Consider the following 26,436-nt stretch of genomic DNA (forward strand, 5'->3'; position numbering starts at 1 on the left):
GACATACTGTAACCTCCCAGAAAAAAGGGAAAATTCTGAAATGTTCTTGCATGAGACCCAATAGATTCCAGTTTGGCTACTTTTACGCTACTTTATAAGGGGGGAGGATTTCCTGTAGACTTGTGATCTCAGTATTTTGACTATAAAAATGTATATTTAACATGGTACGACAGCAAGTCCTTGATACTTGGGGGGTTATTTGCTGTGATTTTTGTCCTGCTGCAGATTCCTGATGACTCGTCGCGTTGCTTATTCAAAGAGGCAAATAAGTGACATCAACCTTAAGACAATGCAGCACTTGGGGCTTCCCTCTGAGAGACTCGTACAGCCGTATTCACCCAGTTTTAAGACATCTGTAGAGTAAACTGATCACTGTATGCTGGAGCCATAAACTGGAGTAAACTGCACACTGGTGAAAGGGGGTCATGGAGGAGTGAACTCAAAACAAAAACAAAACACAATGTGATTTCTTAGTTATTTTAGGGTGACATACTACAATAAGAGGCTTGTTTTGAGGCGGTGGTGATGCAGCGGAAGCAAATTAGTTTTATCTCTGTCCCAAAAAAATGCAAACACTTTGGTTCACAGTCCCCTGCTTTTCTGCAGAACATCCGGCCAAGATATCCGATTCACTCCCCGTTTGTCTAATCCCACCAAATCAGCAGTGAGGAGTCATGGGAACACAATGGGTACTCCGATGCTCTTCTGGCACAGGGAACACTGCAACCAAAGGGTAGAAACCCTTGAATGCATTAGAGTCGGATGAGGTTTTGTCGTCGGCTGCGCTTGTCAGCGGTAATGTTGTTTACAATGTTAAGTATGTACAGTAGAGAATCTCCCAGAGATGTTAAATAGTAGTCTCGTACTCCTTTTTTTCTAAATTCCTCACGTCTGAAACTCCTTAGATGAAGAGCCATTCAAGTGTTTCGAATGTTTAATAATGGACCTGCTGCTGTACCGCGAGCCTCGACTCTGTCAGTGTCAGTAATCCTCTTTCTTGGAGCGACGAATGTACACAAAGACACAAACTCAAAAGTCGTTAAATAGCAATATTTGAAATAAATGGTGTAAATCATACATGGATATGATGGTTCTTCATCTTAAGGATTGGATTTCTCACACAAATCAAGACTTTAAATACAGTAAATATTTTCCTTTTTTTTCGTCATAAAAGTTTTCGTTGAGAAAGTCGAGTTTTAAATGCACTGTACAACTTCTTTTTTTGTTGAAAATATAGTTTATCCCACTGTGTTTTAGTTGTTTGTTTGTTCTTTTTTTTTTTTAAAGAATCCTGTACACTTGGTGTCTGCATTAAGATTGGGTGATATCCTGATCATTGGAGAGAAGAGAAGAAGAGGAAGAGAAGAGAGCAGAGGAGAAGAAGAGAGGAGTTGTGTCCAGTGCCATTGTTGCCCTCAGTGAAGACGCTGCACTCCGTACCTCGGCTCTCTTCTGTCCCGCACCTCGATCTGGAGAGGACAACACAGAGGATGCTCATTGTACCAATTTACAGAGAAATGAAACCTCAAGAATAAACGTTTCAACGGTAGTAGGTGGTGGTGTCAGACTAATTGAAAAAATGAGTTTCCCGACTGGAGAAAATGTACGTGATCGCCCCCCTCAGGTCTGAACAACAACTCAAAATGTGCTAGCATGTTTAAACAATTAAATACAAGACATCTCCTTTTAGAGTCCATGTTGTTTTCCAATTACAAGTTAAAGCTCATCAACACAACAAAGTCGTACCGTCTAAATATCTATGGGAAAAACGAACTCGGTAAATTGAACCAAAGAGAGGAGCATGTGGATGCATCGTTGTCTGCACTCGTTCAGTGTCATTCTACTTTCCCATAATAGTCGGTCTACTGCTGATAACGTACACTTCTGCTGCAGCTGGCTGTCTGATGTTGAGTGCTGTGGTTTTTTGGCGCGTCTTGGAAAAAGTTCTGCTCTTATGTGATTGGCAGCCGCAGCGTGACGTTGGGTTGCGTTACTCCAAAAGTGAATCTCTGTAAACACATTCTGCCTTTCTATGGAACAGGACAATACATTTGGTGTCGCAAGTGTTCTGGTTTTCCATTTGTAGTCCGAGTAGTGTTGACCAATCACGTTAGAGTAGGCTTTGGCTGAATGCAGGTAAACACACAATTTAGCTTTTCATTGGTTTGGAATTAGCTTGTGCTTACAAGCTAATGGCTACGCTAAGCTGGCTACGTCTCTCAACCCCAACATATCTAAGTCTTTTTGGGTAGGCTTTTTTTATTTCAAATAATACCGATAATAGTTGATGTACACGGTAGTCATATGAGACATATGGGCGGTGGGTGTGTCTATGGGGGCAGCATACGGAGCGATGCCATTAAACAATAAATCACTGGTATTACTGTCTCTCAGCAATAAATTATCAAACAATCTGCTCGGGTTTGCAATCTGTGGGATGATTTATGAGCAGGACGAAAGACCCCTCCACCACCTCTGTCAGCCACATAATGTGGCTGAGCACTGTACCATGCTCAATGAAGAATGGAAATGTAGAAGGCAAAAGTCAACTTACCCTCGACACAGCAAAATCTGCAAGGACAAAAAACAGAACAACAGTGTTGGCACAGACACGGCGAGGCAAGAGCAGAAAAAGTGCATGCCTGTGTAAAAACATGAATCTGCTTATGTAAGTAAGTCGGCATTTAGGTCACCACTTAATGATAAACTAAATCAATAAAATGACCCTATGTGCAGCCAACAGTTTTCATTCATTTAATTAATTTGTTTCTCATAGTTTTTTTATATTTTAAAAGAAATTCACATATTTTCTTCTCATTATTGACCTTTGCTTTTTCAACTTGTGTCTGTCACACGACAATACAAATGCTTTCATGGATTGTCCATAGGTTGTCACGCAGTTTTGTTTGATATAAAGAAGCTCAAGAAAACATTTATTTCTGTGAAAGAAATGCGAGCGAAGCACTATTCATTGAGGTTGTCAATGAGGTTAATCAGATAAAGACAGAAAGACACGCCCACGCTCTGGAACATCTCCAGTTACCATGGAAACCATCGCAGAGATTGGCCGTCGGAGAGAACCGAGACGTCTTATGTCACTTTTCCCTCTCGGTCTCTTTACTCCTCTCTTCTACTCTGTCTGAATATCCCTCAGTCTTCTCTGTCTCATGTCACGGATCTATCTTCATGTCTTTCCCCCTCGCTCTGGTTCTCTTTGTGTTGTTGCACATTGTGTCAAATCTAACGCACGATCCTTGTGTAAGGAGACTTTTTATTGTTTGGCATTGTATCTTTTACTCTTGCCCCTCCAATGCCTTCTTCTGCCGTTCCTTTCCTCCTCTTCCTCTTTCCCTTTTCACATTGCTGAAACAATGCAATTCAAATGTCCTGACGCAACATTGTGCAAACTGTCAGAAACCCTCCGGAGGCTGGAGAAACAATTGAACACAACACTGAGAGCAATGTGGCTGAAGTTGCTGAGGTGAGGTTGGTGTGTAGTCTTGTTTTCGACCGATCAAATCTTGTTCACGTTAATTGCCTTCCAGTTAAATGGGCCAGTGTGTGGCATTTAGAGGGATCTATCAACAGAAGTCTTTTTGTTGTTTTTTATCAGTGCAATTGTGTTTTTACATAGAATGAGCTGTTTATATCTACATAGGGAGCTGGCCCTCTTCAAGCAGTATGCCATGTTGCACCGCCATGTGTCTACAGTAGCCCAGAATGGACAAACCGAACAAACAAACCTGAAGGCCGCCGTAGTTCTCTGACACAATTGTGAAACTGAGGTAACGTGAGCCGCAGTGGGCAAAACCATCTGCCGTCCGACTTAGGTTGCTCCTAAGTTAGTGTTATTATGGTGTGGATGCAGCGGCTCATGTTATCAGTCAGTTAATTGCAATCTGCAACCACACTGTTAGATGCCACCAAATCCTACACACTGTCCCTTTTAAAGGCCTAAAAATAAAACAAATTGGTTGGCCAACTGGGCACCTATGGCGCTCTCCTGTGGAACTTTTTTAACATGTTAATTTTAAGTGGAAAAAAGCAGCCAATAGTTATAGAATATTGCGTAATAAGTCTTTTGATCGATGTGTACTATTCTTGCAATTTCATCAAATAGCCATACTATTTTTTAAATGTCTAAAAAAAGCTAAATCTAGGCTGATTAGACAATTAAACAGCGCTTGTCTGGAGGACCAAGAAGAGGACAGCCCTACAAAAAAAGAACATTTAGGACTTGCACATCCAATGTGTGGGAGATCATTTTCTCCCAGCGTTATATCAGTTAGGGTAGCGACTCTCCAACAACCCCAGGTAGCCAAAGTCTTCCCACACATTTCCCAACCTCATCATTAGTCCTCATCCTCAAAGTCTTTTCTCCTGTATATGAGTAAAGCCTACTGGTTGAAAATACTGACAATAAAGCATAAATCCAATCTCCAAGTTGTTTATAATATGTTTTTCTATCCATACAGAGTTATGTTAGAATAAAATGATTATTCTACCCTGCCAACCAATGCCACTCCTTATTTTCATGTCTCCTACATGGATCATAGATTGGGGGAGAATGCCTTCACTGACCTTTGTTGTCCATCTGCAAATCATCAAGATAGAAGTCTGTCTGCCGGTTGCCCAGGACGAAGGCCAGGAAGGAGAGGATGAGGGCGTCCAGGATGCCCATAATGGCCAGCATATAGGCCCAGCGTACAGAGCAGTCGCCCAGGGAGTACTTCCCCGTCCGCTCCCCGCACATGTCCCGGATCACCTCGGCGTCCCATCCGTTGGGGAAGATCATGCAACCCAGCACCAGGCACACTCCTGCAACAGGACACAGAGGAAGAGAGAAGCAGGGTTAAAGTGTGGAGATTACAGGATCAAGATAAAGAGAGTGTAATGGAGAGGAGGGGTGGTGTTAGGAGAAAGGTGGGAGACAAAAAAAGAGAGATTCTAAACAACAGAAGGGGAAGAGTAGAAGTTGCGGGAGAAAGATTTGCGAGACAAATTGAGCATATCTTGAAAAATATGACTAGCTGATAATGAAGCTAGTTGAACACATTTAGATAATTAAATTCGATAATTATCACATTATTGATATGCAGAGCAGCATGTGACGCAGGCAGCAACCTCCACGTTGGAAAGTGAAGCCAACGTAGAAGTGCCTTAAACCTGCATTCTTTCTAATGGCGACTCCTCTGGTTGCAAAATGAAGTCAGATTGTATAGAATTCTATGACAAAATGACTACTTCTCACTTGATTTATGACCTCAGTAAACATTGTACGTATGAGTTTATGGTCTCAAGTACTAGTTTCAAGTCTTCTTCAAAACATTATGATGGTCATTTAGTGAGTTATGGCTCATTTAGAGTCAAACAGAGCATAAAGTGGGGTATGCTTTTTTAGCCATATACAGCGTCTCTACATCAATCCTTTAGGCAAGGAAACTTTAGGCTTGAAAATGGTGGTCCACAAACCAATGGACACAATGACTACTTCCACTACAGTCTGTGATTGTACAGAGTGCAGCGCTTAATCTGCATTTAACCCATCCTTGTATAAGGAGCATTGCACAGCTACTAAACAGTGCCCGAGCAGTTTGGGGGTCCGATGTCTTGCTCAAGGGCATTACGTGCATTGCACAGATTTAAAACCTACAGATCACAAATGAACCTGCATGCACTCACACCCACAAACAACCGGGAGCGCACACAGTACTAACCCCTCTACGGAAATTCATGTATGCAATTTCGACACTACAACAAAAATGGTAATCTATACTTTACACCTCTGCTCATTCATCAAAGTGAGCATCACCGGGGGAGCTGGTTGTGCCATACTCCCTGCACACCAGCACTGTTTAAATAGCAGTCAGCCAGTGCCTGAGGGGCTGTAAGTGAAGCAGTGCTCCGCCGGGAGATGGGAAACATACATGGCAGACGTCACGCTGCGTCTTCATTCCAGACCAGACATGTCTTTTCTACGGGCAACATCACTTGTGGTACACATGGAAATTCAAACGGATTTGGCGTTGAGTTGAAGTTTATTACGCTTCGGTTTCAAAGAAATGTTCATAAGATTCAACGTCTGCAACTTAATTGGTGTGCAATTGTGAATATTTTGAATGCCATGTGTGCCTATTGAAGGATGTTGGGCTGTGTTCAAATACTGTAGCTGTGTTTGAATGAGGCATATGGTAATTGTGAGATCACGGGCCGAAATGTAGAACGGAGAAGTTAACGAGTTCAGACACACTACTGATCTCTCTCTTGCTGTCGAGACAGAGATGAAAGAAAACAAAAAGATTTCCATTAGCTGATGCATGTGTTGACTGAAGTGACAGAAGATCTTCAGTGATACATAACAATTGTTCTTTTTATGGGCGGGCCTGTGTTTGTGTTTGACACACAACATAAACCAACTCATGCAGGTAACCGGACAAAAAGCAAGTGGTTTATTTAACTAAATAGCCATCAAGTCTGCAAACTGATGTTAGCTTCAAGCTTTTTTGACTGTTGATGTTTGTCTGGTAGCTTGTTCAGCGAGTCAGGGTCTGGACCTCTTAATAAACTACATCTTAAAGTAGAGATGCATTGATCGATCAGCTACTGGTCAAAACCGCAGGGTTGTTAGAGATCGGTCTCGAGACCAAGACTGATCTCTAGTACTACAACACTGGAGGCTCAACATGCACTAATTAAAGTTATCTGAAGGTAAGCTACACCGTTTAAGGTTGCAGTGCTTCAAATTCGACTGCTGCCGGTTAGTTTGGTGACATATAAAAAGCGAGTAGGTGGGAGGAAGCAATAGCTTCTGTGTTGGAGTTTAAGGCTGTGCAGCAACATAACTTCTCTGGCAGTCTTTAACTACTTTCCTTTGAAAACATTGGCAATACTGGCAACGTAGCTACATTAATGAAAAACTGGCAGCAGAAATGACAACTCTTAAATTGACATGTTTCTTTATACTTTTATTTCCTGGAAGTAGCAAAAAAAACGCAGATCTTTGTTTTTGTTTTGTTCTTTGAGTCACCACTATCTGTTTGTACATGAGGCAACATTAGCCAGAGAGTTAATGGGACTCTTTTCGTGTTGTGCAGCTAAAAGTGTTTGTTTCGCTATCAACTAAAGCCAAAACTGTGACTATTTAAAAATTCAAGGGATTTGATTGGCGGTGTGCAAAAAAATTCTCTGGAGAAAAAAAACAGCAGTATTCCAAGCTTTTTAATGTTATTGCTACTGAGGTTTTGTGCCTTCATTGGGCAGCTTAGGGGAGGGGTCGGCAACCCGCGGCTCCGGAGCCGCATGCGGCTCTTCGGCCCCTCTGTTGCGGCTCCCTGAGTCCTCCGTCCACACGGCGTTTCAGCATCGTTTGAGATGATCTCCGTCCAGACTTAAACGCCTGAAAATGAATATCACGTGACTATTCACGTACACTGGGCATGCAGTGGGTGCCGGTCCTACTGGTTTTCAAACCTACTGGTTTCCTTCCGTGTGTGTGTGTGTGTTCGCGTAACAGCAGCAGCTGTTTTCTGCCTCTGTTGCCAGATTCGTCAAACATTCACAAACATATTGCTGGAGATCTGAGGCCACATCTCATATATATTGCAGGGATTACAATTGTATAAGTGAGCACTACATCACAGCCACGTATGAAGAAATACATTGAGGAAAATATATTTATGGAAAGATCGCATCAACCTGGATTCAAACTCTGTTGAGCAAAATAGTAATATATTCAAAAACAACCGCGCTACGCGATCCGCCACTTGCATCTTATGTCGCTGTCAGAAATTTGCAAACAACAAAAAATGTAATGTTGAAAGACACTTCCAGAACAAACACAGCATTAGCTGAAAGGTATCACACTGGAGATGAGCGAAAAAGAGCGATTTCTCAACTGCTGCAGCAAACTCTTCTCTTCATAAGAGTTTGATATTGTCACGGGGCATGGTGGAGGACTCAAGCGCAGACCAGGCAGAGTAGCGTGTAGAAGGTGTTTTAATGAATTCAAATCCAACAGCAGACTTACAGGCACAATGGGGCATCCACGGAAGAGACAAGGGAAGAGGGGAGGAAATCCAGCAGGACAGAAAACAGGGCAGGCAGACAGGGAAACCAGGAACAGGACAAGCCGAACGGGCAGGTAGACATTACAAGGATCTGGCAAGGAGTGACTGACGGGCAGGAGCTTATGTAGAGGGAAGAACAGGTGAGAAGAGTTGTGCTGATGAGGGGGAAGTGCTTGATTACTGATCAGCGGCAGGTGAAGGGAATTAGGCTGAGGGAGTGACTGACAGGTAGAGTGGAGTAACACAGACACCCAGAACACAGAGGCAAAGCCTAATCGTGACAGATATTGTTATAACATGTAAAATAGCAACAAAATGTCAACAAGTGTCTTTATTCTTGTTCTATAATTTCATAAATACAACAAACTATAGTTTTTGTATATATAATATAACTATATATAAAACTTTATAAACTGTGACATCAAATAGCTTTTGCGGCTCCAGACACATTTTATTTGGTGGAAAATAGAGCAAAATGGCTCTTTGGCTGGTAAAGGTGGCCGACCCCTGGCTTAGGGTATAAAAATGGCAGGAAATACAGGGAGACAAAAGTCCAGGGTAAGAATTGAACAAGGGCAGGAAAATGTTACGCTTGTAGGGTCTGAAGGTGATGGATCTGAGTGTATTACCCTGGCATATTAGTGATTCCCTCTGAAGACCCTGTGTTTCTCCCACCACCCATCCATCATGAGCGAATGGTGGGTGTTGAACTAGTGGCAACAGATGAGGGAGGATATCAGATTAGTCACCACCTCTCTGTGCACAGGAGAAAACCACGCAAACATGAGGAGTCGTATTTCAGGCCGAGACACATGCAGCTTGGAAAATGCGATCGCTCCTCCGACCGAATGATTGCAGGCATAATGAAAGAATGTAATGGAAGAGAGCATAATGACGATAACACGGTACGTAATGAGAGAATAAAAGAGCGATGGAAGTAATCGTCGTGGGAAATCATCATGGTATTAGCTTCTTTTATGACCTTTACGCAAGATATTAGCATAGATGAGAGCTGATAAAAATCATTAACTGAGTAATGAGCGTCGGGTTACATGTTTTATGGCTTTTTGATGAATGTTTCCTCATCTGGCACGAAACTTGTCTGACGTTCTTAAGTGTAGGCTTTCTCAAAATGTGGATGCAGAGCCAATGTCCTGACACTTCATTCTCCTTAACCAATCATTTCCCTTTGTGGTAAATATTAAACTTGCTTTGGTGGAACAAACACCAATTTTGTTCACCAGCCGAAAAGGCACAAGGATTTATTGTAAATTTGTGCTGTGAAGCAATTAAAATCCCATTTACTGAATTTAAATCTGAAACATTTCTAAAGTGAAGGTGTGCAGTGGTGCTTAGGAGTCCAAGTCGACCACTCGGAATGCACTTCGGTACTCACACTGGTAATTAAATGTATCAACATTCAATACGCTGTGGCGTTATTAATCAATTCAGACTATGTTACGTTCGCAATGTATCAGTGTCGCCTTTAAGTCACCAGTGAAACAAACGCCACTACTGAAAGCTACTGATCAGATGTAGAGAAGTCCTTTCTTTGTGTACTGCAGGGCAGTGTGACAGTAATGACTGCTGTGACATACTCTGTGCCCAACCCCTCTATCTTCCCGTCCCCTCCATCTTCAACTCAAATGTTAAAGTGGGCACCAGCGGGCTAAAAATAACCTCCCACCTTCCAACAGCCCTTTGAAGTCGTTGGGGGGGGGATTTCCTCCCCTCTTCCTCCCGCCCCTCTACTCTCTCAAGACACTGCATGCTGAACTTGGAAGGGAATAACTTCAAAGGTGGCAAGAGGAGGGATTGAACAGGGGAGAGGGGAGGATGGGAGGGAGCAGAGGGATGCGGAGAGAGAGAGCTGAAGAATGAAAGGGAAAAACGAGTCCTGTGAAGAAGAGGAGAGAGAGAGCAAGATGGCTAACTGCTGCTCCGTTCCATTATGCCATTTTTTTTACTCATCTCAGTTCTTCACTTCTCGTCATCTCTTGTCATCACAAGCGTTCGCGACCCGTCAGCTGTTAGAAACAAGGCTTCAAAGCAGATCGCACTGATGAAAACATTCTGAAATGCGTTGCCAGGACACGTTTGTGATCCAACTAGGTAAAATGACTGCGAACCAATTTATTTATAGCGCCCTGAAGTTATTTATGGACTTATTACATAACCAGTTTGTCAAGACTTTCTTATCTACATGTCCACACAAATCTATTTCTTCATTCTAGACGAACAGACAAAAAATGATTACAAAAGAGGTCCTAAAATACTATCAGTGTGCTATATATATTTATATATATATATATATTTATATAGCACACTGATGGTATTCTAAGATTCAGTGTGAAGTATTTTTGATGGGAGCAGATCCAGGCTCCATAGTATTGCAGAGCAGCTTGACTCTGTGTATACAGTGGTGACGCCATCTAACACGGTGTCTGTCATGTGCCCTGAATGAGTTGCTTCATTATGGTAGTATAATGCAACGTAGTGCACATACAAAGTAATACATATACAAACGCGGACCGTGGATCTCCAATCAAGACAAACAAGCATCCATATTGTCATCGCAATGCGGCTGTTGTTCATGCCAGTGTGAAAAACTAGTGTCAAGGCTAGAATACAGTGGTGACGCCATCATTTAGAAGCTGCGTCCACAATTCCTCTATATTTGCTACCAAATGGACTGTACTTACTGTACCTACCATTCTTCATTGAATTTAAATAAATTAAATTAAATTAAATTCCATGTTATGGGCACTGCATTAATATATTTTGAATAGACCTACACCTCTCACTGCTCACTATAAATAAAACTGATATTTAGCTGCTTGTCATTTGTGTGTTGGGAGTATTAATTAAGTGGATGAGTGACTCATTTTGGACACAGCCATATTATGTTGGACTTTGAGAAGAGTCAGCTAACACAGGAGGCCTAGCGTAACACATCAGTGTAGACGGATGGGTTGAACAAAATGGGAGCATATCTGTTCTGTGGCACTCCTGCGAATGCCCCAACAGAGCACATTTTTACATTCAGACGACAAACCCTCCATAGTTATTATAACTCTTGGTCATTGGGAGCAAAACAGTTATCAGACATTGTTATTATAGAGCGACAAAGTTCGCATTGAGAGGGGGTCCTGGTACGGAAAGATAGATTAACAAAATGGCAAACTTTGCCACACAAGACTGCCATCCGTTTTCTGTTTCCTACCGACAGTCCAATGCAGTCGCAAGAGATTATGTTGTACGTGTCTGCAAACCAAGGGATACGTTGAATGTCGATGTTTTTGGCGCAATCATGTTTTATATATCGGCCTCATATCACACTTTGCAGAAATGCACAATGCCATGTGGTTAACTTTGTGAAATGATTGGTGAGGATTAGGCATCAAAACTACTTGGTCAAGGTTAGAAAAAATAATCATCATGCGTGTTCAAATATTAACATACCAACTGTAAAAATGTTACTAGCGTAATTCAATAACAACCACCCTTCGCAGACTTTCGTACGTTAAGTTACGAAACAAGCCTGACAACATCCGGTGACAATGTAACTAGCGTAAATAATTTACAACAGCCCCGAGTGGACTGTCTTATGTTACGTTATGTAACAAGCATAATAACATCCCTTAATAATGTAACTCGCTTCAATAAATTACAACTGCCCTTTGTTGACTATGTAAGAAGTTTGACAACATCACGTACCAATGGAACTAGCATGAATGAATTACAACCACACTAAGTGGACTTTCTTATGCAAAGTTACATAACAAACATAACAATGTTACATAACAAGTTTAAAGGTTAACTTTTTCTTTTGGTTTCACATGGAACATGACCAGCAGACTCCATAGTGAAGGTGATGTGTTTGTTGACCCTTCCACAACCCCTGCCACCTGCCTTTCACAGATGCTTTTTTATACGCGACTGTGGCGAAGTGGATTCCAGAAGATCGGCGTTTTCGATCCCCAGCTCAGGCTCCTTGAGCAAGACACTTAACCCCAAAATGTCTCCTGTAGCTGTGCCTACGGTGTAGAATTGTGATAGAATCTGAATTGTAAGTCGCTTTGGGTAAAAGCGTCTGCTAAATGATTGTAATGTAATGTAATACGCGTTATTATACCACGTAACTTATCAATAAGTTGATTGCTTGATATACTACATTACATGTTTGGACAGACTGTAAAATGTTGACATCTAATGTATCGTAGTGGTTTGCAGAAACATACAAAGCCAACATCGTTTCCTGGCGACTGGGCAGTCAAAGTTGTTTTTTTTTAACCACGACACAACAGCAATCATTCCCCTCACCTTAACCATGAGGATGAAGGTCACCTAACCATGACGCAGTAGTCATTTTGACTCAAACCAGGAGGTTTTTCTAACCCAAACAAAGTATTTTAACTCAGACCATGACCTTTCCTTAAACCTAACGAAGTCATCCCGCCAGATCAGAGAATCATTGCATGTGTCGCTCTTGAGGTCAATTACAAACAACGTGTTTCGCCTTTCAATTTCAACCGCAAGCTATTGGTCATCCTATTGAGTGTATTGGACTCAATACATATATGTATACATTCAACTTTTAATTTTTAAGAGTACGATTGTTTTATCTGTTAGTTCACAAGTTACATAGTGACGCTTTAAACCTTCTTCAGATTAGCGTCCCCAGTTGAGGCGATGATGAAGATGAAGTGTTGTGTATCCAGTAATTTAGAACATTGGTTAAATTGTTCTCTATTTTTGGTGGAACTTCCAATGGAACTTCCAATTCTGCATGGCCTTCTATAGTTATAGAAAAAACCCTAACCCATTTGAAAAGTCGTTCCAAAATTATCAAAGTTATCGTGAAAGTCTGCGTTTTTAACCATACTGTAACCTCCTGTTCATACCATTGGCCTCTTCGTAGAATTAGTTTTGAAGTCCACCACAGAGCAGCAGAGTGGAAAGGTGTGATCATGACTCCATTAAAAGAGATCACCATGTCCAGTCTATAATGAAATAAAGCTGTCTATACTGTGGCCTGCTGTCCTCCATCTATCTAATGGACGGCCTCCTCGCCGATGTACAGAGCTTTTATTGGACTTGGGATCAAGCCTGTGTGTGTGTGTGTGTGTGTGTGATGGTGTATTGCTGAGGGGGCACTTTACAAGGATCTTGCTCGCGCCAGGGTTCACCGGCCCACTTGGCACGGAGCTTTCACCCTTTTCCCCTCTTTCAATCTATCTTTACACTCCTTCACTCCTTCTACCTAGTGTTTATTATCTGTGTGCTTTTTCTAATTGAATATGAATATAATTATAGTGTAGGAATGTAAGCTGAGCTTCTGATAAACCCTTTAAATTTTATAAATCCACCAAGTTGTTGTCATTGCCTAAAAAATGTTAAACGTAATGCCAAACTGATTTGTTGGTATTGAAAACCCAGCCTTTCAGTTCTCCCCTCTCTCGTCCTTGATCATCTCCTCACTCATCCCAGCGTCCTTCACCAGCTAAGGAGGAGGATTGGCAGGCGTGCAGTGGCTTGCACATAACCATTTAATGTGTCATCTCATAAGCATCGTTATTTATTGAGCCACGCAAAGCAGCTCTTTGAGATACTGAGGGATCAAAGATCGGTATACACTCTGGCCAATCCATCTAATTCATAACTAGTTGTTATTTGGGTGAGCCAAATGGTCAGCTGGCACGTGAGAATGCGGACAGGTTCGATCCCCACGGAAGAAATCTGTGGGGGTCGGCTGTCCGTTCATCATGTCCTAAAGCAAGACGACAAACGCTGCCGTCAATCGCCTTTGAAAACAATCCGCAAAGTACCTCCAGTATAAAGCTTATCCAGTGTTTATGATGAAGCTGTACAAGCTGCAAATCATCATCATCTTCAAAAGAAAATAGCTTGTTTAACATCCTGAAAGAGAATGAACAATCCATCTTTTTCTTAAAATTGAGGCACATACAGTAAAGATTACATATTAATGAGGAGCATGGATATTGTATTGTGGAGAAATTCTCCACTCATACTTCTACATCTCATCAACATGCTTCAGGGGCTTTCTCGTTCTTTCTTCTGCTTCTTCTCTACACACACACACACACACACACACACACACAGTGAGTGACAACGCAGAGAAGGGTCAAAAGAATCCATTATTCAGCTGTCAGGGTATTTTTAGAAACAACCCGGTGACTTTGGAATTATTTATTAAGTGGCTGATAATTAAAACATGTACGTTGTGGTTGGGAAAAGCCAGCCAGAAATCTCAGAGAGAGAGAGAGAGAAAGGGATATCCCTCGGGGAACCTCTCTCTCTCTCTCTCTCTTTCTCTCTCTCTCTCTCTCTCTCTCTCTGTAGTTCTATATTTAACTCGACCACTGCAGCGTCTATTTAGCTCCTGCAGGAAACGTATGCGTGGTGCAACAGTGCTACCGCACGTTTGGAGCGTTTACACATGGACAAACGATAAAACACACATATCCACGTTTGGTTGAGCAAGAAAAAAACAAAAAAAAAACACTAGCTCCAAACATTATCATTAATAATTAAACCCTCACACCGTCACGTACACATTTACCCGCTATCTTGCTCGATCATGTGAACACACACAGGAGCATACATACATCATGCACACACAAACCCATTGACTCGCTGTGTTTCCCTCGTTTTGTCACACACACGCTCTTGTTCGTTTTCTCCGCCACGTTCCCTTTGCAGTAAGACACGTACGGTGTACTTCACACTGCTTGTAAGAACAAAAATGGACAAGGCGGGTGGTCTGTGTGTACAAGAGTGAGAGAGTGACAAAGAGCAAGAACACAGAACGCTAGTTATTTATCAAACGCTGTGTTTCTCCTTTTCAAAATGAAGAAGTTCATAAGGATTTGTTAGTCTGCAAACTAAACAACAAAACTGTCTGCAAAAAGGGAGTCATTACGTTTTGGGTTATCAAGTATTAATCAGTGGGGGAGAAGGTATTCAGATCCTTTACTAAAAGCAGCAGCAGCAACCTGAAGTAACTGAAGCCAATGCGGAAGTGTCTTAAAACTTGCATTCTCTCTACTCACCAGCAGGTTGTATAGAAGTCTATGAGAAAATGACTCTACTTTTCTCTTCATTTATTACCTCAGTAAACATTGTAAACATGAGTTTTTGGTCTCAATCTCTAGTTTCAAGTCTTCTTCAATACAGCCATTGGTCCATTTAGAGTCTCATAGACCATAAAGAGGAGTATGCTTTAGGGAGGGGCTACTGTGATTGACAGGTTGCTGATGCTACCAGAGCCGTATACGACGTCTCTACGTCACTTCTCCGCATTCCAAATATGCTAACTTTTGTTCATTGGTTGCAATAAAGCCAAGATGGCGTCGACAAAATCGCCGAACTTAATTCTTCATAATGGCAGTCCATAAACTAATGGGTGGTGTCGCGATGACCACGTCCACACTTTATATACAGTCTATGACTTAAAGCTACTACGAGGAACTTTCATTTTGTCTTGATTTTGGCGGTTCCCTGTGGACAAAAGCGCTAGCAGTTTCTGAGCACCAGAGTCCCTTTAGAAAAGCTTTTGTTTTACTGGAGCAGGGTCAAACCTGTCCTGCTCAGTCCTGGTTCTGCTTCTCCCGTGCCTCCCTTCCCTCCAGCGGGCCCAGCAATACGGCCTGGGTCTCCAGCAGCGTGGCATCGGTTTACAGGGTATAAACACTAATACCACATTGTAAAAATACTCTGCTGCAAGTAAAAGTCCATACGTTTTTAGCATCAAAATATACTAAGTACCAAAAGCAAAAGTAGTGTCACGATTAGGCTTTGCCTCTGCGTTCTGGGTTGCTGTGTTACTCCACTCTACCTGTCAGTCACTCCCTCAGCCTAATTCCCTTCACCTGCCGCTGATCAGTAATCAAGCACTTCCCCCTCATCAGCACAACTCTTCTCACCTGTTCTTCCCTCTTCATAAGCTCCTGCCCATCAGTCACTCCTTGCCAGATCCTTGTATTGTCTACCCGCCCGTTCGGCTTGTCTTGTTCCCGGTTTTCCCGTCTGTCTTCCCTGTCCCTGTCCTGCTGGAATTTCCTCCCTCGTCTCTTGTCTATTCCGTGGATCCCCTGCCGTGTCCTGTAGGTCTGCTTGGATTATTTTGTTCATTAAAATTACTTTCTTCACACTACTCTGCCTGGTCTGCGCTTGAGTCCTCCACCATGCCCCGTGACAAGTAGGCCTACTCATTCTGCACAATAGCCCGTTTCAGAATACTACATAAAAAGACAATGCATAAGAATTATTGATGCATTTATGTGTTGACTTTCATGTTGCAGTTGATAAAGGTTGGGCTGATTTGAACTATATTATACACTGCTGGGTAGAATAATGCATCCTATTTGAATTGGTTGAGTTGTATTTTGTTTTATTAATCTGACTCTGCAAGGTAACTAGTAACTGATGTTGCCAAATAGATGTTGTGGAGTAAAAGAACACAATATTTCCCTTAGAAATGTAAAGGAGAGGTATGAAATAGCATTAAATGGAAATACTCAAATAAAGTACAAGTACCTCAAATTACACAAGTACTGTACAATAAGTACAGTGCGAGTAAATGTAATTGAGTTTCATTCTACCATTGGCAATAGACCTGGGCCCTATTCCTCGTACGTGGCTAACTGAGTTAGCCGGATAATTTTCAGGATGAGATTACATAAGTGAGGCTTTTCAGTTCCTCGAAGCAAGTTTGGAAAAATCACCATAGCAACACATCCATAAGCCTGAACCTGCTCCAGAGCAGGCTTGAGCTAGATCCGCTGGATAAGCTGCCACTCCCCCGGAAAACAGTGTCAGCTCCCTTCCTCAGAGATCCATCGATGAGGAAACGATATTAGTCAGATTAGCGTTTTATAGGGAGAGTTCTTCGAGATCGCCAAGATCCGTTATCACATCATGATGACTTCCTGTACGAGCGCTATCGATTCTGCCAACAAGGAATCATTTATTTAAAGACCTTCTCGAGCCGTACATTGAACACAACACGCCATCTACTGTCTCACGGACTGTATCACAGCCTCGCGCTTTTTTGCGAGTGGTTCATGTTTGTACAGTGTCGGTGATGCGGAGAACATCGGGAAAGCCGCTGCATGCCGTGCTGTTCATAAAGTTTATTTGGCGCTTAAGAAAGTTAAGGATGTGTTCATTACATTACCATGGCACATATTGTATCGACTCACCATTCTGAATAATGTTTGTGTGCTTAGTTTTTACTTGCTCCCGTGTCCTCTTGATGGCTGGTTGAACTACATGATGGTTGAAAGCACTCATAATGATATGACAGTATTATTAGTACACCATAGATATCATTACTGTAGAACATGATTAAGGTGGACTCATGATAAGAATAGAGAGAATCACACACAATTTATTTTCACTGCTTATTATGAATAATACATACATACTGATCCGCCCATACACAGATTCACACACGCATATTCAAACTCCTATTCTATATGGTAATCTACACATACATGTATATACACATATATATATATATATACATATATATATATATATATATATATATATATATATATATATATATATATATATATATATATATATATATATATATATACATATATATATAGTACATGATACATAAGTGCATACACCTACATATATCCTCATAAGTATCGATTAATTTGTATCAATTAGATCCTCTTTGGGCTTGTTTTTATCTACTTATTCTGAAAGAGTTGATATAATTATTTTCGCTATAGATCTCATTGGATGATGCGTTCCATTAAGCCTACTGCCAGCAGCACATTTAAAGAAATATCTGATTGATTGAGGTGATGAGGCTCTTAAAATGAACCTATACGTTTTCCCAACACTTGCGCATTTAACGAAGTCTGCGATATTTTGCCATGCTTCTTGTCTAGCCCTCGCAGCGGTGGCGGTGTTAGATTTCGCCATGATTATGGTCTTGAATTCCTCATATGCGTTCATGATCATCTCCTGCTCGTCAGCGGAGTAAAAAGAGGCTCTTTCTTTGAGTTTATTTGCCGTTGTACTGTTAGAAAATCATGGTTTCGGTGATCGACGCTTCCCCCTTTTGAAGTAGGACGGGCACGCGCAACGATCCTGATGACTGACATCTGGTTCGAATTAACGAGACTGTTTGAGCGCGGATCAGCCTTTGAGGAACCGAGATAGCCTGATGTCAATCATCGAGTTAATTTAAGCTGGATAATAGGACATTTGATCGACTTAGTTGAACCACGTACGAGGAATAGGGCCCTGCATCTACAGGAATTGTTTTCATATTGGACCATTTAACACAACACACACAAGATCTTTGACCAATGCCGACGTTCTGCACCAACGCAGGATGCAGTTTGCCCTTTGTGTAGCGAGGCAAAAAGCCAAACGTGTGATGGTCAGGGAGATGGATGGGTGTTACTTTCATGCAGAACACTGGAATTTACACCTTGTCACTTACATCAATGTCACACAAATAATAACTTAACTGTAACTACGATCTTTCCTTGATCTTAACAAAATGTTTTCGTTGCCAAAACTAAACCGTTCATCTGTATCTGCAGATGTAGTAAGAAGTGACTTTTGACAAGAGTCCAGGGTGCAACAACGTGTCAGAAGATTTAAGCAAATTTTCCGTTCCGCATTTCTTGGAGACGGAGCTGCTCTGGGGGCATCTAGTGTGGAGCTGTTGGCTAATAATGTGACATATGGATATGAATATTAATGTGAATGTGATGAGTGCAGACGAGGGAGTAGGCCACTTAAAAGAATCGAAACATTTGAACTAATACGGACATATTATAGGGCATTATAAGGCATAATTAGTTACATCGACTGTTACTTAGCAGATGATAAAGAGTCGATCACAGACATTTAGCTCAGGGTCACTATGCTGATTCACAGATATGTTGCAACTAACTACAGTCAGTTCTTAAGGAATTGTCTGTTCATTAATACGCTTTTCTTAAGATTTGTGGAGGCACAGATCTTAAGAAAAGCCAATATGGTGGAATTACAAACGTTGCTGTCATTTTCAGAGAATATTCACAAAGCATCCAGGTCAGGATCACCACGCCCAGCACCGTGTTACTGGCCTTTATTGCTACTTTACCACCGAGGAACAACAAGCGGTAATGCACGGCAACAATCCTCACGGTAATCTGTCAAACGGCAACAACATCAGCATCACTTCGGCGCCGAGTAGAGCGCAAGCCACGGTTCAGACTTCATCAAACAAGGTTTTACTCAGAAAAAACAGCAAAAAAACATTCCATCCTCACTGTCAACTATTTGATCACAGTATGGATGAAATCAGCATTATTGCCGGTTTATCCCTCATGATAACATTAGCAGAACAGTTTGTTGCCACAAATCCACCACAACTAGGTCTGCTGTTCACTGTCACTCTCGCTAACACAGAGAAACACACCAACAAATCACTTTTATACAAGTTGGTGTCCAGTTATAGATGTTTCGTTTCATTCAATTTTGTCAAATTAATCAATCTAAACAATTAAAACCGTTGTTTAATATATTTCATGTCACAGTAGTGTGAAACCCAGGGCTGGTTAAACCCGCTATCGGTAACAGCTAACTTGCATCACAAGCTCTTAGCCACAGGTTAATACCTGCCTTAAAGCCGCACAAATTACTATTCTTATGAAAAACAATTTATCAAATTGTCATGTATAATGTGAAAAGTTTTGCCCGTGATGACAGCCCCAGTCCAGCTGAGCTCTACAGAGCTTTTGGCTCCTTGTTTTGGTTTTGTGACCGCCCAACTCTGCTCTCATCAAACCCGTGCATTACCTGCCCATCATCAAACTAAATCTTTTTTTTTTTTGCAACTAGTCAGTGAACGTAGCTGAAGAGACGGATGCATCCCCTCAGGAGTTGATGGAGACCAAAAATAGAGCTGAAGGAGAGTGAATAATGCATTTTGTCAGGTGGCCACAAAAAACAACTCCTCACAAATGATAATGTTGTTATTTGTGTGGTGTCTATAGGGGACTGTTTGGTTCATTTCATAAGGTCATGTGTTTTCAGATTGATCCCAAAATGTGGCCCAAACAATGAATGATTTAATAGCTTTAATAATATAATGCCAAACATGATGTCCAATCCTTTTAGCTTGGATGGTTTTTCATTCACGCTCTCTATTCCTCCAAGTTACTATTTCCATGTTTTTTCTCTACTGCTTTTACACACACACACACACACACACACACACACACACACACACACACACACACACACACACACACACACACACACACACACACACACACACACACACACACACACACACACTCAAACCGACCATTCTCTGACAGGTCATTTCTCTCAGGACAGCTCCTCCCCTGAGCCACGGCCCATGTCCTGCTTAGTTCTGTTTAATATTGCAACAGACAGGGAAGGACGTTAAGGAGAGATGGAGGGATGAGCTGATGGCGGATACAAAGAGAGTCATCAAGCTTCAATGGCTTGTGGCCCGCTGAGCTTTCCTGGGGAGGAGACGGGGAGGAGAAAGAGAAGATGGGCAAAGTGAACAACATATAGACACAAAACACATCTCTCTGTCTCTGTGAAAATTCAGTTTCTTACACTAAATTAATTTTGTTCAAAAGGGATAATTAAAAGTAAAGCTCTTGCAGTTTTCCCAGGAGCATTTTTTTTTTCACTGAATTAATCTAAATCCAAGCAAAGGTGCGAGCGGCAACGCTTTTTACAGACCGTGGGGGCTTTTGGGAAATCTAGCCCTCCACTTGTTCTTTTCCCGTGAGGAAAAATGCTGCTTAGTCAAGATTCGAAGTGTAAAAAGAAGAGCCCATTATTCAATTTCCCATGGAGGTGTGACATAACTTGGGGAAGGTATGAGGAAAGTCACCTCTTAGCAGATTTCTGTCGATTCGCCAATAACCCAAACCATTCCCACTTTTAGCCACATTTGGTTTGTTCCTTGCCCCGCTGACCTTATTATTGTCTACAATTTGAGAAAGTATAAAGACCACTAAATCACACACTGCATGAGGGCAGGTGGATGGGTCCAACAACCAGCCATCTTTCAGTCAGTTGGTCCCCGTGTGAAGCGAGAAGCCAACATGAACGTTTTTGTCACGTAACTTGCCTATTTCAGTAACGGCACTTCCGTGGTCATTTTAACCCAAAATACGATCAATTCCAAAACTTAAACAAGTGGTTTCTTGCCTAAATCTAACTGAGTTTCCTTTGAAGACGGAAGTTTTTATTGAAAAGACCGTATTCATGTACCGAGCACAAAGTTGACAAGTGTTACCGGCTTTCGTAGGAAAAACACATGAAAAATGAGGAGAAACTATTCATAGGATATCATACGAACCGTTTTGTGAGGATATGTTGATAAAATGGTTAAAAGAGAGCATGAGAAAGAAGTTCAAACCCTGTCCAGTTAGTACGCCATCTTCATGTCAACAGAAAAGGTAGATAACAGGCTTTGTGACACAGGCCTTTGCTGCAGCAATGTTGCAATCAATGCCTCTTGTATTTCTAACAGCAGTGCAGGAGCAGTGCAGCATGCGCGCACGAGTTTCTGCTGGTGGCTTATTTTATTTTTTTGCACTCTTTCATTGGCTTGATTTTGCTTAAATGTCCTATGTCGAAGCACAATATTGCTTCTTTTAGGACTTTTAGTAAATACTCACACTCTTTATTGCCAAGAGTTATGAGTGCCATCATATAGTCCTTTTTTCAAGTGCATTAACCTTATGGGCCAACTGACAACGTTCAGCTCATGGAAGCCAAGACCCACTGTGTCACTTTGCTCTGCCAGTGTTTTGGCCTCAGTTTCAATCTTTCATTTGATTAAACCTGTCACGAGGCATGATGGAGGACTCAAACGCAGACCAGGCAGAGTAGCGTGAAGAAGGTAATTTAATGAACAATAATCCAACAGCAGACTTTACAGGACTCGGCAGGGGATCCACAGAACAGACCAGAGACGAGGGGGGGAAATCCAGCAGGAATGAGACATGGAAGGCAGACTGGAAAACCGGGAACGGGACAAGCCGAACGGGCGGGTAGACATTACAAGGATCTGGCAACGAGTGACTGAGGGGCAGGAGCTTATGTAGAGGGAAGAACAGGTGAGAAGAGTTGTGCTGATGAGGGGGAAGTGCTTGATAATGATCAGAAGCAGGTGAAGGGAATTAGGCTGAGGGAGTGACTGACAGGTAGAGTGGAGTAACACAAAGACACACAGAACACAGAGGCAAAGCCTAATCGTGACTAAACCAATAAGTCCCATTAGTTGACCACAATTGTTGCTGAGTTTCCCTAATTTGAGACAACCATTCACTTAGAATTCTGACATGTAGCTACAAGAGTAGAACCGCTGTCCTGTGTGGACGTTAAAACTTTACTGTTAAAGCTGACACAAGGGTGAATGATTGAGGACATTTTCATTGAGAGAACATTTTGGTTTCACCTTCCTGTTGCAGTAGCATGCTAGCAGACCATCGCGATCGGGGATCCGAAGGGCTCCCTAATTGACACTCTCAGTCCATTTGGCCTGTATCTCAGCCACCGCCGGTCCAAATTGGCCCTCACTGTATTTGCTGCTGTCACTGCGCGATGCCAGGAGACCTGCCGCGACGCCCAGCAGGGCAGAGTGGATGATTAAACTATCATCTCCAAGGTGGCGAGCAGCATTAGGCTGTCTGCCAAGCCCATTAGACAATTTACCTCCACCACACTTTACATGAATCCACTGGAAGGACAGTAGTTAAGTTTCACAAACTCTGACATGTACACCCAGATTAAAGGGAAGGCAAATATCAATTTAGATTTAGAAAAAAAGAATGGAGGTATATTTTATTCCAGTCAGCACTGTGAATGTGGGAAGTCAAAAATGTCAAAATCTAGAAGACATACAGTTACTTTTCCGAGATTTAATTTATGCTATTGTAGAGATCTAGTCATGCTAAATAGAAGGCAATACAGTTTATTTAATATATACTGAGATTGAGATTAAGTTATTTGGTTGAGATGATTCCCGTGCAAGATATTTTTGTTGAGAACCCTGACAATAAGTCATCAGAAGCAACAGATATACTCTCATTCTAATCTACTAGTGCGGACTCGTTGACGGGCATGTTCAATGGCACGCTCGGAATGGGCCGACTGCTTGGGCCGGTCGAAGTGCGTGCATGCTCGATTGAAGCGGGCTGATTTCTTTGGACCCAGGAAGTGCCCTTGCAGCGTTGCAGAGAAGCGCTCATCAGTAGTCACCTCAGGGTAAGTGAAGAAGCGTTGTAACGTTATTCGTATTCAGCATCCAGCAGCAAAAGGGAACTCCAGTCAATGAGTCAATGAGTATCACAAATACTTTTTGAATGATAATCTGTGGAAGTCTGTGTAGGGAGGACGGGGTAGGGTCAAACAAACACAGGACTTTGACCCAGTAGACAGCTGTTTGTGTCCTGAATGAAACTAAAACAACAACTTGGACTTCTTTCAATGTTATTTTTAAATGTCACCTACAGAACTGAAGTTACATAACCAAACCTACACATTTTTAGCCAAACCGTGAGTTTTTACTAAACATGATCAAGTAGTTTTGTTGTGTCTACTCGCATGATTGCCTCGACTTTGTATGTAATCGTGCCGCGCAAAAATGTTCGCTTCGCGTTTGGTGGGAATACCCCATTACATGCAGGACTTTTATTTGTAATGGGGACAGTTTACGCTGCAGCTTTGCTACTTCCTACTCTGTAAAAGATCCACCGCTGCTTTTCTCACTTGATTAATGGTTTGTGGAAAGACCTGGGTTAAATTCCTGTGAAGTCATGAGGATTTATAGAAAAGAAATCTGTACCTCCGCTATTCTGTCTGATTCATGCTGATTGTAGAGCACCAAAACCCTTTCGACACACTCGGCAGAACAGAGGACGGAGTGGGCAGATGGGGATGAGGAAAGGAACAATACAGGAGGAAAGAAAGTGCTGATCTCCCTCTCCCTCTCTCTTTCCCTCTCTGTCTCTCCCTCCCTCTCATTTAGTATGCTGACTGTTTCCGTACAGAAAACTGACTCCCACGCTATATTCTGCCTGGCCTATTTATCAAATTGATCGGCTTATGAAGGAGTCGGATACACACAGGAGGCTCGTTAGAACTGTGCGTATGAGAGAGATCGGGGTAGGTGCTGCTCTGGCTGCTCAGAGGTTAAGTCCTGCTGACGTGGTCACTTTAATCTCTCAGCCACGAGACGTTCGATCACCGTGGATTCAATTTATTTCATCCTTTTTTTTATGAAACAACAACCGTTGCAAACAAATAACTGGAGATCAGTGTCATTTAAAAAAAAGACAGTAGCAATAAATCAGACCAGAGTGTTCCTGTGTGGATTATTAGAATAATCAGTCAATATGAGCGTCTTTATCCTGAAAGTGGAATACAACTTAAAAACGTCAAGAAAGACGAGCTGAAGTAATCAGTTCAACAATCAATTAGTTAGTTGATCGTCAATCATCTGCAAGGGTTATTTCAAATTGATTCGTCAAGTAATTTTTCAAGCAAAAATGGCAACAAAGAAATAGGATCTGATTCCAAATGTCAATATTTGTTGGTTCTCTGTGAACTGATCATCTTTGAAAACAAGATATTATGTCACCATGGGCTCTGGGTACTTGTGATATACATATTTTCTATGTGCTTTTTGATTTAATTGATTAATAATCAATAGTAATCAACTTATTTTTTAAATAAGTGTTAGTTCCCCCCCTACAGTACACAATAACGTTTGTAGATGGACATTAGTAATCAAATGATTGTTATTGTTATTATACATCCTATCTTGTTCAAATACCTTGCCATCAATATTAGTCATATCTCATGTATATTCATTTTGTGTTCTCGATAATATTGTGAAATTGTAATATTGTATGTTGGAGGCTTCAAGTAAGCCCAGTGGGTTTTCTGCATCTCCCTGCACAGTGATATTATTTTTCTTTGTTGTGTTTGTGTATTTTTGAAATTGAATATTACTAAATATTGGTACTATTAGTGACTAACCATTCCCTCTAATGTTATCTCATGTTTCTCACACAACGCCACCTACATGTCCTGCAGCTCTGGCACCTCCACAAACCTAAACGTGTCAACGTTACACTTGTCGCCATCGCTAAAGCTGTATTGTCCGTGAAGGTAGCACTGTAATCTGCACACAGAGCTGGAGACAAAAACATCACCGTCCATAAAAATGTATACATGTAATCCAATCGACCTGGATTCACCCCATCAAATAGCGACGTAAGCCCCAAACGACATCACATCACACCGCGTCGTGCACGGCGAGCTGATGGATGAACGAATTACATTTGCATTCATTCAAAAACATCCTAATTAACCGCAACAGAACGTGGCCTGCGCCGCTTTAAACCGAAGCGTGTTGGTTTGCACGCAAAGGAGAACATGCCGCACAAACACCTTTTTTAATCTCACGTCACAGGAGCGCGAGCCGATGCCACTCCACTGACCTCAGAAGTCCGTAATGATGTTTTGATGATGTCACACCATTTAGCCTAGTCTCTCACGCGGGTGGTGTGTGTGCTGTGTATACTCTGGAATACAAATAATATATGTATATGAGCTTCTAGACCTACAGATGTTGGTGGATCAGGGACTGAAAAAGGTGTCAATGCGGCGGTGAACTGTGGGTAAAGTGATTATCTGATCAATCCGATTATCGGAAAGTAGAATACATTCATAAAAAGAAATGCATTCATAAAATATTTCAAATTGTGATATAACACCAACACCCCTGGATGCAAGGTGACGGTTCGTGCAGTTAAACCGGGGGGGGGGGGGGGGGGGGGGGGGGGGGGGGGTTTCGGGGGTTTCCCCCCTCATCACAAAGTATTTTAGATGTAGGCTAAGTGACGAGGTTTGCCCTACCGCACAGCAGCTGCATCCAGGCGCAGGTCTTGTAAACGGTGGAGGTGTTGCAGAAGAAGAAGAGCGCCATGCAGGCGATGCAGGCGAGTATCAGCACCATGGAGAGCAGCACGAACACCGCGGCCGCCTTGAAGCCGCTGGACGGGATGGAGGCGAAGTCGGCGAAGCTGCCCGCGCAGGTGAGCTCCCGGCTGGGCGACGGCCCGGGGCCCACGCAGTAGTGGAATAGGCCGAAGTAGCCGGTCTGCGGCGTGCTGACGCTGTCGCCGATCCAGTAGGGCTGGATGAATACCACCACGTTGACGATGGCGAAGCAGATCGTGAAGATGGCCCACAGCACGCCGATGGCGCGGGAGTTGCGCATGTAGTTGTCATGGTAGATCTTGGAGGCTTCTTGGGAAGGCAACAT

The 26,436-nt window shown here is 42.2% G+C and overlaps 1 protein-coding gene across 1 annotated transcript; it reads right to left on the reverse strand.

The window, feature by feature from the left end:
• Positions 1-1,415: 1,415 nt before the first annotated feature.
• On the reverse strand, positions 1,416-26,436 carry LOC306701829 (LHFPL tetraspan subfamily member 4 protein-like; the record flags this gene model as incomplete). The annotated part of the gene is made up of 4 exons (XM_079167247.1): positions 1,416-1,469; positions 2,555-2,571; positions 4,582-4,818; positions 26,028-26,436. 4 exons carry the CDS (start codon positions 26,434-26,436, stop codon positions 1,416-1,418), a joined length of 717 nt encoding a protein of 238 aa, XP_079023373.1.

The sequence above is a fragment of the Pholis gunnellus genome (genome assembly GCF_910591455.1).
Source record: "Pholis gunnellus genome assembly, chromosome: 2".
Taxonomy (NCBI): Eukaryota; Metazoa; Chordata; class Actinopteri; order Perciformes; family Pholidae; genus Pholis; species Pholis gunnellus.